The following is a 12,653-nucleotide window of genomic DNA, read 5'->3' as shown; positions in this document are numbered from 1 at the left end:
TCCGGAAGTTTCTCCAAGAATTCCTTCGGAAGTTCTTCCAGGATTTTTTTCGGGAGTTCCTCCTGGATTTTTTCCGGGGTTTCTTCCAGGAATTCCTTCGGAAGTTCTTCCAGGAATTTCTCTGGAAGTTCCATCAGGAATTAATTGGGAAGTTCTTTCCGGAATTCCTCGAAAAGCTCCTCCAAGATTTTTCTAAAAGAAGAGTTCCTACAGAAGTTCTATCAAAATTCTTTCAGGAACTCCTCGGGAAGCTAAGCTAAAGCTAAGCTAAAGCTAAGCTAAAGCTAAGCTAAAGCTAAGCTAAGCTAGCTAAAAAGCTAAGCTAAAAGCTAGCTAAAGCTAAGCTAAAGCTAGCTAAAAGCTAAGCTAAAGCTAAGCTAAAAGCTAAGCTAAAGCTAAGCTAAAGCTAGCTAAGCTAAGCTAAAGCTAGGCTAAACTAGCTAAAGCTAAGGCTGAGGCAAAGGCTGGTGAGGCTGGCTGAGGTGGTGGGGAGGCTGGGCTGGTGGAGAGGCTGGTGGAGTGGGGGTGAGCTGAGGCTGAGGCTGGGAGGTGGGAGCTGGAGCTGGGAGCTGGGGCAGGGCTGGGAACAGGGGTGAGGCTGGGAGCAGGAACAGGGTGGGTGGGAGGCTGAGGTGAGGTGGGCTGGAGCTGGTGGGAACAGGGAGCTGGGAACAGGAGCTGGAGCAGGGCAGGGGTGGGGTGGGCAGGGGCTGGAACAGGTGGGTGGGGCTGGAACAGGAGTGGGAACAGGGAGCTGGAGAACAGGGGTGGGGAACAGGGGAACTGACAGGGTTGGGACGGGGAGCTGGGGTGGAGTGGGGGTTGGGGGCTGGGGAACAGGGTGGGAACAGGGCTGGGAACGGAGCTGGAACAGGACAGGGTGGAACAGGTGGAGCTGGAACAGGCTGGGGAACAGGCTGGTGGGGTGGGAACAGGGGTGAGGTGGGGCTGGGTGGGAACAGGATGCAGAACAGGCTGGGGCTGGGGGTGGGAGCTGGGGCTGGAACAGGGGAATTCAGGTCAGGAACTGGAGTGGTGGGGCTGGTGGGAACAGAACAGGGCTGAACAGGTGGGGTGGGTGGGAGGTGGGAGTGGGGAACAGGGGCTGAACAGGGAGTGGTGGGGTGGGAACAGGAGCTGAGGCTGGAGACAGGGCTGGGAGCTGAACGGGAGCTGGGAACAGGGAGCACTGGGAACAGGGTGGGGCTGGAACAGGGAGCTGAGACAGGGTGAGTGGAACAGAACCAGGGGGCAGGAACAGGAACAGTGGGAACACAGGAACAGGAGACAGGGCTGGGTGGGAACAGGTGCAGGACAGGCTGAGACAGAACAGGGTGAGGAACTGGGGAACTGGGTGGGGAACAGGGCTGGGGAGTGGGGAACAGACAGGGGCAGGAGTGGACAGACAGGGGGTGGGGCTGGGCTGGTGGAACAGGTGCAGGAGCAGGAACAGGAACAGGTGGGAACAGGGGCTGGGAGCTGGGAACAGGGAGTGGGCTGGTGGGGTGGAACAGGGTGGGGTGGGGCTGAACAGATGGGAGCTGAGTGGGGCTGGGCTGAGGCTGGAACAGTGGGCTGGAGGGCTGGGAGTGGAACAGGGGCTGAGGGCTGGGGCTGGGAGTGGGAGCTGAGATGGGCAGGAGGTGAGGTGGGGTTGGTGGAGTGGGGGCAGGACAGGTGAGGTGGAGTGGGGAGGCTGGGGAGCAGGAACAGGCTGGGAGCAGCTGGGGTGGGAACAGGGGCTGGGGAGGAGGTGGGGTGGAGACAGATGGGGAACAGGAACAGGGAGGTGGGAGCTGGAACAGGGTGGTGGAGGCAGACAGGGGAACAGGAGACTGGGAACAGGGGGTGGGAACAGGAACAGGGAACAGGGCAGGAACAGGGGTGGGAGCTGGGTGGGGGTGGAGCTGGGGAACAGGGTGGAACTGGGGTGGGAACAGGAGACAGGGACAGAGTGGAACTGGGAACAGACAGGTGGGAACAGTGGGAGTGAACAGGTGGAACTGGGTGGGAACAGGTGGGTGGAACAGACAGGAGTGGAACAGGGAACAGAATGGGGAACAGGGAACAGGGCTGGGGAGCTGGAGAACAGGGTGGGGCAGAACAGGAAGTTTGGCTGGTGGGGTGAGCTGGGGCTGAGGTGGGAGGCTGCAGGTGGGAACAGGTGGCAGGAACAGGGAGTGGGAACAGGGTGAGGCTGGGGAGTGGAACAGGGGTGGAGCAGGAACAGGGGTGGGGGCTGAACAGTGGAACAGGGGGGTGGACAGGGCGGGAACAGGGGGTGAACAGGGCTGGTGGGTGGGGTGGGAGAACAGGGTGTGGGGGAACAGGAGAACAGTGGGAACAGGGGTGGGAACTAAGCTAACAGGGGAGCTAACAGGGGGTGGGGGCTGAACTAGCTAGCGCTAAGCTAAGCTAAACTAAAAAGCAGGTGGGGTGGGGCAGAGCTGGCTAACTAAACTAAGCTAACAGGGCTAAAACTAAAAGCTAAGCTAACAGGGAGCAGCAGCTAGCTAAAGGGGTGGGAAGCCAAAAGGGGCTAGGGCTAAATAAAAGCTGGAACAGGCTAGCTAAGCTAAGCTGGGAAGCTAGAGGTGGGCTAGCTAAGGCTAAGCTAAACAGGTGGGGGCTGAGAAGCTAACAGCTAAAGTGGGGACAGGGGCTGGGCTGGGGCTAAGCTAAAGCTAAGCTAAAGCTAAGCTACAGCTAAGCTAAAGCTAAGCTAAAGCTAAGCTAAAGCTAAGCTAAAGCTAAGCTTTATAATTTATTAATGCATATGCTTTCCACAACTACGACGAACTATTATGACATTCCATTTAGTTCGGGATAAAATATGACTTATGACAAACCATCATTCATGACAATTTCCAGTTATTATTCAATTTCATTGCTGGTTTCACTCATTACAAAATTAGAGCAATAACATTGAGAAGCGATTTTGTATAATGAAGTGTTTTCGTGCTGCTAATGGCTCATTTGCATAAAATGTGTAATGGATCCACGAGGTTTTTAAATCTAATTACAGATCTATTCAGATACTCCACCATTATTTGCTATGCACTATCATTAACAGTGAATAATGGTTAGAATTAGGCAGTGGAAACGATATCTTTATGAATATGTCTCCGAAAATTTTATTTCTGCCGTTCGGCATCTCGCGATGCGGCAGATTTCCTTAGCCGAAAAGTACTTCTATGCTCTCGATTTGAAAGCTTTCGCTTAACCAACTACTTCCAGATCATGGTGGTTCCTTTGGACTGCAGCTTGCCTGGTAGCATGCATATACTTCACGTTTGCGATGTACGCCAAATGGAAAGCAAATCCGGTTACGATTGTTTACGGGTCCGAACTGACTCCGATCTCGACGGTCCCATTTCCGGCCATCACCATATGCCCGCAATCGAAGTTACGAGGAAATGTGCTAAATCTGACTTGGGCATTGAAAATGATGGACGAAAACACGACTATGTTGGATATAGGCAGCGAAATGAAACTTCGAGCTTTGGCACATGTTTGCCCATTTCAATGGAACTGGAAAAAGATCACAAAGGAAAGAAAGGAAGATACTGTTAAAGATTTGAGAGCTATCACACACTTGCTCGATGATGTAATGGTCACATGTTTGTGGAGATCTAAATTTATCCCATGTAGAAACATTATGATGGAGCGTTTGTTGGATGATGGAATTTGTTTCACATTCAACTCTCTTGCACTAGATGAAATCTACAGAAAAGATCGGATCTCCTTCGATTTTCTGAATTTGTCCACTGCTCCGCCTTCCGACTGGAATCGAGACGAAGGCTATCGTCCTGGAGCTGGTTTGAATGCATATCCATACAGGCCTGTTTCCAATGGGCATAATTCTGGACTTCAATTTGTGTTTACTGTAGAACAAAATGTCCAAGAACTTTTATGCACGGTATTTAAACGAAATGATTATTTAACCAGAAATTTCACACATTCTTGTTACAGGGGGCAACTACAGGATTCAAATTTGCCATCCATGCACCCGACGAAGTCCCTTTGACAGAGGAACGATTCTTTCGCTTCAATAATATGAGTGCCGCTACTGTGACTGTGAATCCACAGGTGACCAAAGCATCCAATTTGCTCAAGTCTATGAATCCGTTCAGAAGGAACTGTTTTTTCTCCAATGAACGTCCTCTTCAGTATTTTAAACATTACAATCAACTCAACTGTGCTGTTGAATGTATTTCCAATTACACATTGGCGAAATGCGGCTGCGTGAAGTTTTCTATGCCACGGTTCAACGACACGAAAATCTGCGATGCGAGTAAAATTGATTGCTACACCAATGTTTTTTTCAAATTACAAGAAGTGGCAATGAGGGCAAGCTTGACCGGTAAAAAATTTAAAACCTGCCTCTGTTTACCTTCATGTACCTCGATTGACTATCAGATTGGATTGACTCAGGCTCCACTTAATTATTTTCCAAAGGAATTGAACTATATGCAGGATAAGTACACCTTCTTGATGTTCAAGCTGTTGGAATATTTCACCCGCAACACATTGTCTGTTTTACAGTATTGGTTCCGGATTGATGCTTGTTTCGATTAGAGATCGACATTACTTCCCATTATGGCGGAGAGAGCTGGTGGGAGTCAACCAAGCAATAGCACAACTCGGTGGATTGTTCGTCCTTCTGATGGGGTCCAGTATGCTGAGTTTGGCGGAAGTTGTCTACTATTGTTGCGTTCGGCGACTCAGAAGGGAACGGCCCAGGCCAACGCTGGTTGCTCAGATGGCTGATTCGCGAAGGCGTGCGCATTGTATCCATCTACGGGTTGCTCCGTGGGCGAACCATCAGCGTCAACGCGGTAGAATTTTGTGTTATGTTAAAGTGATGCTACAAACGTTTATTGTTTTTTTTTTCATTTTATAGGGCTTATGAAACGATAGACATGAACAGGAAATCATCTGAACACTTAAAAATATTTACCGCAAATAGGTACAAGATTTAATGCAATACATTTATACTTCACTTAATAATTTAATTTTTGTAGGACATTTGACTATTAGATTTGAAAACTGATTTGCAAAAATACATCTTTATTCGCTTAACGCGTAATGTAATTAAAATAAAGTTATTATTTATGTTGCTGACATCTAAACAGATAACACTGAATCAACAATTTGATGCCATCAGGTCTTACAATAGCCGGCGTCACAGCACAAAATGCCGCAAAAAAAATTAACTTCAGTCGAGTCGAGTAAAGTACGAGACACTGAAGATGGCGTTAGTGTGGTAACATACATTGTCTTGGTTAATGAATAGGTTAATTGATTAATGTGTGAGTTTGAATGAGGCTTTATCTAGCAGATTTAATGTATACATTAAATACATAAAATGTTTAACTGATCCTTAGGATTTGTCTAAGCCAAGGCCTCCTTCAGTCGGGCATCTAAGCCTGTAGGTGACTCGTAAATTATGTTTGTTGTGAATGCTTGAATAAATGCCCAAAGCGCCCCTTTCTTATATGATCTGGCACTGGGATATGCAAATCATTGCAGTTAAGCAATTTCAAGTTAAGTAGCACATTAATTATCTTGACGCAATTTATTTTTTTATTATTTAAAATCAATCAGGCCACTTATTTAATCAATTTTCTTCGTTTTTTTGATTTGTACTACACTCAATCCTCTTTTTACGGCAGCCTCCTTTTTACGGCACGTGACGTAAAAAGAAATTGAAACATTATTGACATCCAAAAGTAAGCCACAAAGTAGATGCTTTGTATATTCATCATTTGCCTTCAACAATTGTTCCATTCCAGGTCATCTAAGAATTTCCTGGAGTCTACACGCGTAACCGAGCTGTTATCTCTTTTTAAAAATGGTTCATGCCCTATTTGATATATTAAACCAAATTCCGTTCTAGGTCATCCAAGAATTCCTTGGATTATTTGTTCTTGAGGTCTACCCGCCTAACCGAAGGGCTGTTATCTCTTTTTAAAAATGGTTCATGACCTATATGATCTACTAAACCAAACTTAATATTCCTTAAGCAGCCGTTCCTTTCCAGATCATCCTAGAACTCCCTAGACTCTTCAGTCGCGGTTTCATCCCAAATATGTCCTCCGAGTATTTGTCTTTCACTTGCGACTCAAATGTAGGTATATGAGTTGTTCTAAAATCTCCAAATTGTCCTAGACTTTGAATCAAATGGTCTCTCGAATCAACCAAGTCTTTCCTGATGTCCCCAGCCGCGGTAACAACCCAATTATGTCCTCCAAGTTATGTCTTTCACTTGCGTCTCAAATCCAGGCATATGACATGTTGTAAGGTCTCCAAATTGTTCTGCAGTTTGAATCAAATGGTCCACCGAATCAACCAAGCTTCCGTGATGTCCCCAGCCGCGGTGTTAACCCAATTATGTCCTCCGAGTATTTTTCTTTCACTTGCGTCTCAAATCCAGACATATTAGATGTAGTAAGGTCTCCAAATCGTCCTGGAGTTTGAATCAAATGGTCTGCCGAATCATCCAAGGCCTCCATGATGTCCCCAGCCACGGTAACAACCCAAGTATGTCCTCCAAGTATATGTCTTTCACTTGCGTCTGAAATCCAGGCATATGACATGTTGTAAGGTCGCCAAATTGTTCTGGAGTTTGAATCAAATGGTCTACCGAATCAACCAAGCCTTCCATGATGTCCCAGCCGCGGTGTTAACCCAATTATGTCCTCCGAGTATTTTTCTTTCACTTGCGTCACAAATCCAGGCATATGAGATGTTCTAAGGTCTCCAAATTGATCTGGAGTTCGAATCAAATGGTCTACCGAATGAACAATGGCTTCCATAATGTCCCCAGCCGTGGTAACAACCCAATTGTGTCCTCTAAGTATTTGTCTTCCGCTTGCGTCTCAAATGAAGGCATATGAGATGTTGTAAGACCTCCAAGTTGTCCTGGAGTTTAAATCAAAAGGCCTACCGAATCAACCAAGCCTTCCATGATGTCCCCAGCCGCGGTGTTGACTCAATTATGTCCTGCGAGTATTTTTCTTCCACTTGCGTCTCAAATCCAGACATATGAGATGTAGTAAGGTCTCCAAATCGTCCTGGAATTTGAATTAAATGATCTGCCAAATCAATCAAGGCCTCGATGATGTCCCCAGCCGCGGTATCAACCCAATTATATCTTCGGAGTATCTCACTTTCACTTGTGCCTCTAATCTGGGTATATGATATATTGTAAGATCTTCAAATTGTCCTGGAGTTTGAATCAAATGGTCTGCCGAATCAACCAAGGCCTTCATGATGTCCCAGCCGCGGTAACAACCCGAGCAGCACAAGTCAGACAAAAATGGTTGTAGCAATTTGATTGTGACTAAATCCGGTCACATATGAATTGGGCCATGCCCTTTTTGATCCACAGAACCAAAGTGAATACGGCTCCAACTATTGTTCCTGATTATCCATGAATATCATCCATCCCTGAAATATAAGCTTAACGGTTAACACGCGTAACCAAAAGTCTGTAATTACTTACTAACTTGCTCATAGCCGTTTTGATTCATAGGACTAAATTGGATTTTAAATTGATTTGATAGACCATTTGATTCAAACTCCAGGACTATTTGGAGATCTTCTAACATCTCATATGCCTGGATTTTGAAAGGTTTTACAATACCTCAAGTAAGACGCAAGTGAAAGACTAATACTCAGAAGACAAAATTGGGTTGACATCGTGAAAGCCTTGTTTGAATCGGTAGACCATTTGATTCAAACTCCAAGACAATTCAGAGATCGTAAAACATCTCATTTGCCTGGATTTGAGACGTAAGTGGAAGACAAATAATCGGAGAACATAATTGGGTTGGTACCGCGGCTGGGGGCACCATGGAAGCCTTGGTTGATTCATAAGACCATTTGATTCAAACTCCAGGACAATTTGGAGATCTTACAACACCTCATATGTTTTGTTTTGAGACGCAAGTGAAAGAAAAATCCTCATAGGACACAATTCCACGGCTTGAGACATCATGAAGGCTTTGGTTGATTCGGTAGACCATTTGATTCAAACTCCTGGACAATTTTGAGATCTTGTAACATCACATATGCCTGGATTTTGAAAGGTTTTACAATACCTCAAGTAAGACGCAAGTGAATATATTTAAAAGTATCTAACGATCAATCAATTAAGTGAAATACTAGAAATTTTAGCAAAAATTCTTTTTACGCCACATTTGGTTTACGTCCCCCGAAAAGTGACGTAAAAGAGGGTTTGAGTGTATTAGGACAGTTGACTTATTTGGCAAACCAATTTAGCAAAATAATTAAATATTGACTGTGATTGCTTTTCCAGTACTTTGACCAGTATAATTATTTTTTTTTTGAAATCAAGTTTTGAGTATGAATGACAAAACAACTTGGTTTTGTCTGTGGTATAGGGTTATTCCGGGTGAGATGCCGCAATTTAGAGATCTGGTAAAAAAGACTCGATTCATTGGCGCAAATGTATGTGAGAGGGTGTCTTTTGTAGTGAAACCAAAAACGTAAATAGTAACACTGCACATTATTATCTGCTAAAAAAATAATATGACGGTTACACACTTTTATTCATGCCGCAGAGGCCGTATAATTTCTAATGCTATTTTTAATAAAAAAAAAGTTTTGTACGGTTTTGCGAAAATTCTTACGAATCTACATGTTCATTCCATTATTTGAGTCCTCTAAAAACCGTATAGGTTAAATTTGTTAGCAATTAATGTTTTGAGTAAAAATTATAGTGAAAATTATAGTCTATCCCTTACAATCGGTATAGGGGAACTGTCCCGATCTCCATCTTATTGATCATTTATTCATCTAATCGCGAAACAAAGAAATCCGGCACCAATTTCGTCACTCTTTTTTGTCAATTTGCGTACTCACTGATGAAAAAAACATAAAAATAAGAAACAAGTCAAATACCTTTTCACTGCTTTGTTTTTAATGGGATGAACATCTGAGCTATGAGATGTATTCCAGGAGCAGTTCGCCTAGATGCCGCAAAAAATCAGGGTGATAGGCCTCCTATCGGGGAAGGGTCGTTTGGCCGAAACCCATTCGGCTGAAAGCCATTTGACCGAATGCTACTAGGCCGAAAGTTGTTTAGCCGAATATACCATTAGGCCAAAAGTCATTTGGCCGAATGGATCATTTGGCCGAACAGACCATTAGGCCGAAAGTCATTTGGCCGAATGGGTAATTTGGCCGAAAGGGTCGTTTGGCCGAAAGGGTTATTTGGCTGAAAGGGTCATTAGGCCAAAAAGGTCATTTGGCCGAAAGGGTCGTTTGGCCGAAAGAGTCGTTTGGCCGAAAGGGTCATTTGACCGAAATAGTCATTTGGCCGAATAGGACATCTGGTCTATGAGCAATTTGGCCGAATAGGTTATTTGAAAAAATGAGAAATTAGGAGTAAGAAGAGAGACGTCTCAATTGTCATTCCTCATTTCTCCCTTCTCACTGTAAAAAAATGAAGAGCGCGAAGTGAGTAGTGAGACGTCTCACTACTCACTACGTGCTTCTCACTTTTTTCAGCGAGAAGTGAGAAATGAGGAATGAGAAGTGAGACGTCGCACATCTCACTCCTTATTTCTCACTTTTCAAAATACCTATTCGACCAAATGACCTATTCGGCCAAATGCACTATTTCACCAAATGTCCCTTTCGGCAAATGACCTTTCGGACAAACGAACCTATCGGCCAAATGACCCGTTCGGCCATAAGAACCTTTCGGCCAAATGACTTTCGGCCAGATGGGTTTCGGCCAAATGGCATTCGGCCGGATGGGTTTCGGCCAAACAACCCGTCCCCCCTACCCAAGTAGCACAACTTGTTTCACTACTGAACATTTCACCACAGAGAAACAGATGTCTCACTTAGAACAAAATGCAATCAAAATCATCGCCACGGAAACACTATCGCCCAATGCTAAATGCGCTGTGATTGGACAATCGGAAACCAGATGGCGGTAGTGTGCAAACGTCAAACACAAGCAAAATCGATGGAAGCGCCATCGGTGGCCGATCGATCACCTACAAAAAATTGAATCTTCCGTTGAAAAGGTGAACGATGGAACATGTGTTGAGTGAGACGTCTGTTTCTCTGTGATTTCACTGTGTTGCAACTATTCGGAAAGAAACAATCTTTGCGTATGTGCCATCAAATATAACTCTCTTGCAATCTAAAAAGCGCAAGATGGAGCATACGGAAACATTCTTCGATTGCAGTAAAATTGCAATAATGTTGCAAAATACTACAGCGGAAAAAAAAAATTAAAATATAAAACTTAAAAATCACTTCAAAAAAGAAAAAAATTAAAATATAAAACTGGATTCAATTTATGGATCTTGTGATTGATAGTCCTTCACTCTACCACAGCACCATTCAACACTTTGAAGGGACTGCATTTTGATTCACCATAAAAACCATACGATTATGAAGTTTTGTACTCGGGTTTCTTGTTACCTACTTGATTGCACCATCATCGGAATAAATTGTGAGTTGTCAAAACGTTGAACGATGCTAAATAAAACATGAAGATACACTCAACTTATCTGTAAGTTAAATTAAACAAACAATTCAATTTTGAAAGACGCATTGAAGTTACATCGTGAAAAATATGCAATTTGATGATGTTGTTGCGTATATGTAACATATAGTGCAGTATTCTTTGGTTGTTTATTTCCAAATGTCAAACGCGAACTGCATTGCAATGTTAATGAAACATTGATCACAATTCGAACGTTTTTGACATCTTGAAGCAACTTTTTCGTGCTTTGATGTTTTTTTTTCAATGTCATTAATGACACTGAATAGAAACAAGATGCTTTTTGGAAGATGTTGCGTGTGCTACTTGGGTACTATCAGTACTTTAACGAGATATTATTCTTATTATGTGGGAAAATCATGTAAAATACGAAGACCAAGATAAAGCAAGGGATTGGGAGGAGAATCCTGCCCAAAAAATCCCGACATTCTTGGCTATTTTTTTCTTTGTTAATAACATGATCCGAAATGAATGATATCAAGACCAACATTTGAAAAGGGCGTAACAGCCAAAATTTATTCCTTGTGATATATATGTGGACGAATATTCAAAGGAAATAAATTCTGGCTGTTACGCCCTTTCAAATGTTGGTCTAGAACAGCGGTTCTCAACCTTTTTCTTAATAGGTACCCCTTCAGACGTTTGCCTAATTGAGGTCTAAATGAAAACATTTAATTTGGTCTAAATGAAAACAAGCGTAGATGAGATATATGGAAAACGACGAAAACTGACGGGATATATGGCGCTCCATGAAGTTGGCTGAAATTTGCATTATTCCGTGAAAAATTTCAATTAAAAGAAAATTTATACATCAAGCTTCCTGCAGGTCTTTTTTTTGTCTATTAGAGGCTCCTGAGCCTCTTGAAGAGAGGTTCCCAAGCCTATTATACGGAGGCTTCTGAGCCTCTTGAAGGGAGGCTTCAGAGTCTTTTGAAAGGCGGCTTTCGAGCCACTTAAAAGGAAGCTTCAGAGTTTTTTGAAAGTTAAGCATACAAGCCTTTTGAAAGAAGAGATGCGAGGCTCTTCAAAGGAAGCTTCTGCACCTCTTGAAAGGAGGCTTCTGAGCTTCTTGAAAGAAGGTTTCCAAGCCTCTTGAAGGGAGGCTTCGGGGCCTCGTATAAGGTGGTTCTCGAGCCCTTAAAAGAAGGTTTAAGATCCTCTTGATAAAAGGCTTCCGATTATCTTGAAGGAAGGCTTCAGATTTTCAAAGCCTGTTGGAAGCTGCTTTCAAGATACTTGAAAGTACGCTTACGTCCTTCTTGAAAGGCGGCTTTTAAGCCCTTGATAGGGGCTTCAGAGCCTCTTCAAGGGAGGCTTCAGAGCCTATTGAGAGGCGGCTTTCAAGCCACCTCTTGAAGGAGGGTTCCCTACCTCTTGAAAAGAGGCCTCCGAGCCACTTGAAAAGTGACTTCGAGCTGTTTGGATGGAGGCTTCCGAGAAGCGTAGAAGGATACTTTCAATTCTCTTGCTACGAAGCAAATGAGCTTTTCGAAAGAAAAGCCTTCATGTCTCTCAAATGCAGGTTTTCATAGCTTCAGACTTTAATTTTAGCTCCGGTGCATGTTGTTAACAAATTATTCAATATTTTGTTTCGAATAGGTAGGTTGTATCGAAAAAGTTTTAAATTTCGTTTTGTCCTTTTGATCTTTTGTCGCACAGCCCTGCATACACTGTGCTTGTTTTGGAGGGCAGGGTTCAATAGGCTTTGATTTACTAATCGCCATGCATATTATGTACAAGACAAGGTTTTGGAATTTAAAAATGCATAATTTTCTAAACTTGATCAATAAGTTTTAATTCAAATTGTACTACATTCGCCATTACGCATTCTTTTCCGAGGTACCCCCTGAGGCCAGCGAAGGTACCCCCAGGGGTACATGTACCCCAGGTTGAGAACCGCTGGTTCAGATATTTGCACAAGTAACGATTTCGACTCAATCAGTGGCTTTTTTTAAAATTCTTATCATGCGTGCTCACTACTTTAAACATCACAATAATGAGAAACAAATCAATTTGCGCCCCATTTCTTCTTTTTCGGTTGTTATTAATATGAGTACATGTTATGTAAAGGAAAAGGAAAAGTTACGAAGGAAAAGTAGGCATA

The 12,653-nt window shown here is 43.6% G+C and overlaps 1 protein-coding gene across 1 annotated transcript; it reads right to left on the bottom strand.

Moving 5' to 3' along the window:
* Nucleotides 1-446: 446 nt before the first annotated feature.
* Nucleotides 447-7,519, bottom strand: LOC134222593 (uncharacterized). Its single transcript, XM_062701752.1, has 2 exons — nt 7,508-7,519; nt 447-2,291 (listed from the first exon to the last, which is right to left on the bottom strand). Exons 1-2 carry the CDS (start codon nt 7,517-7,519, stop codon nt 447-449), a joined length of 1,857 nt encoding a protein of 618 aa, XP_062557736.1.
* Nucleotides 7,520-12,653: the final 5,134 nt, after the last annotated feature.

Source organism: Armigeres subalbatus, chromosome 3, assembly GCF_024139115.2.
Source record: "Armigeres subalbatus isolate Guangzhou_Male chromosome 3, GZ_Asu_2, whole genome shotgun sequence".
NCBI classification, from domain to species: domain Eukaryota; kingdom Metazoa; phylum Arthropoda; class Insecta; order Diptera; family Culicidae; genus Armigeres; species Armigeres subalbatus.
The sequence above is the reverse complement of the archived record's forward strand: the minus strand, read 5'-3'. Positions and strand labels throughout refer to the sequence as shown.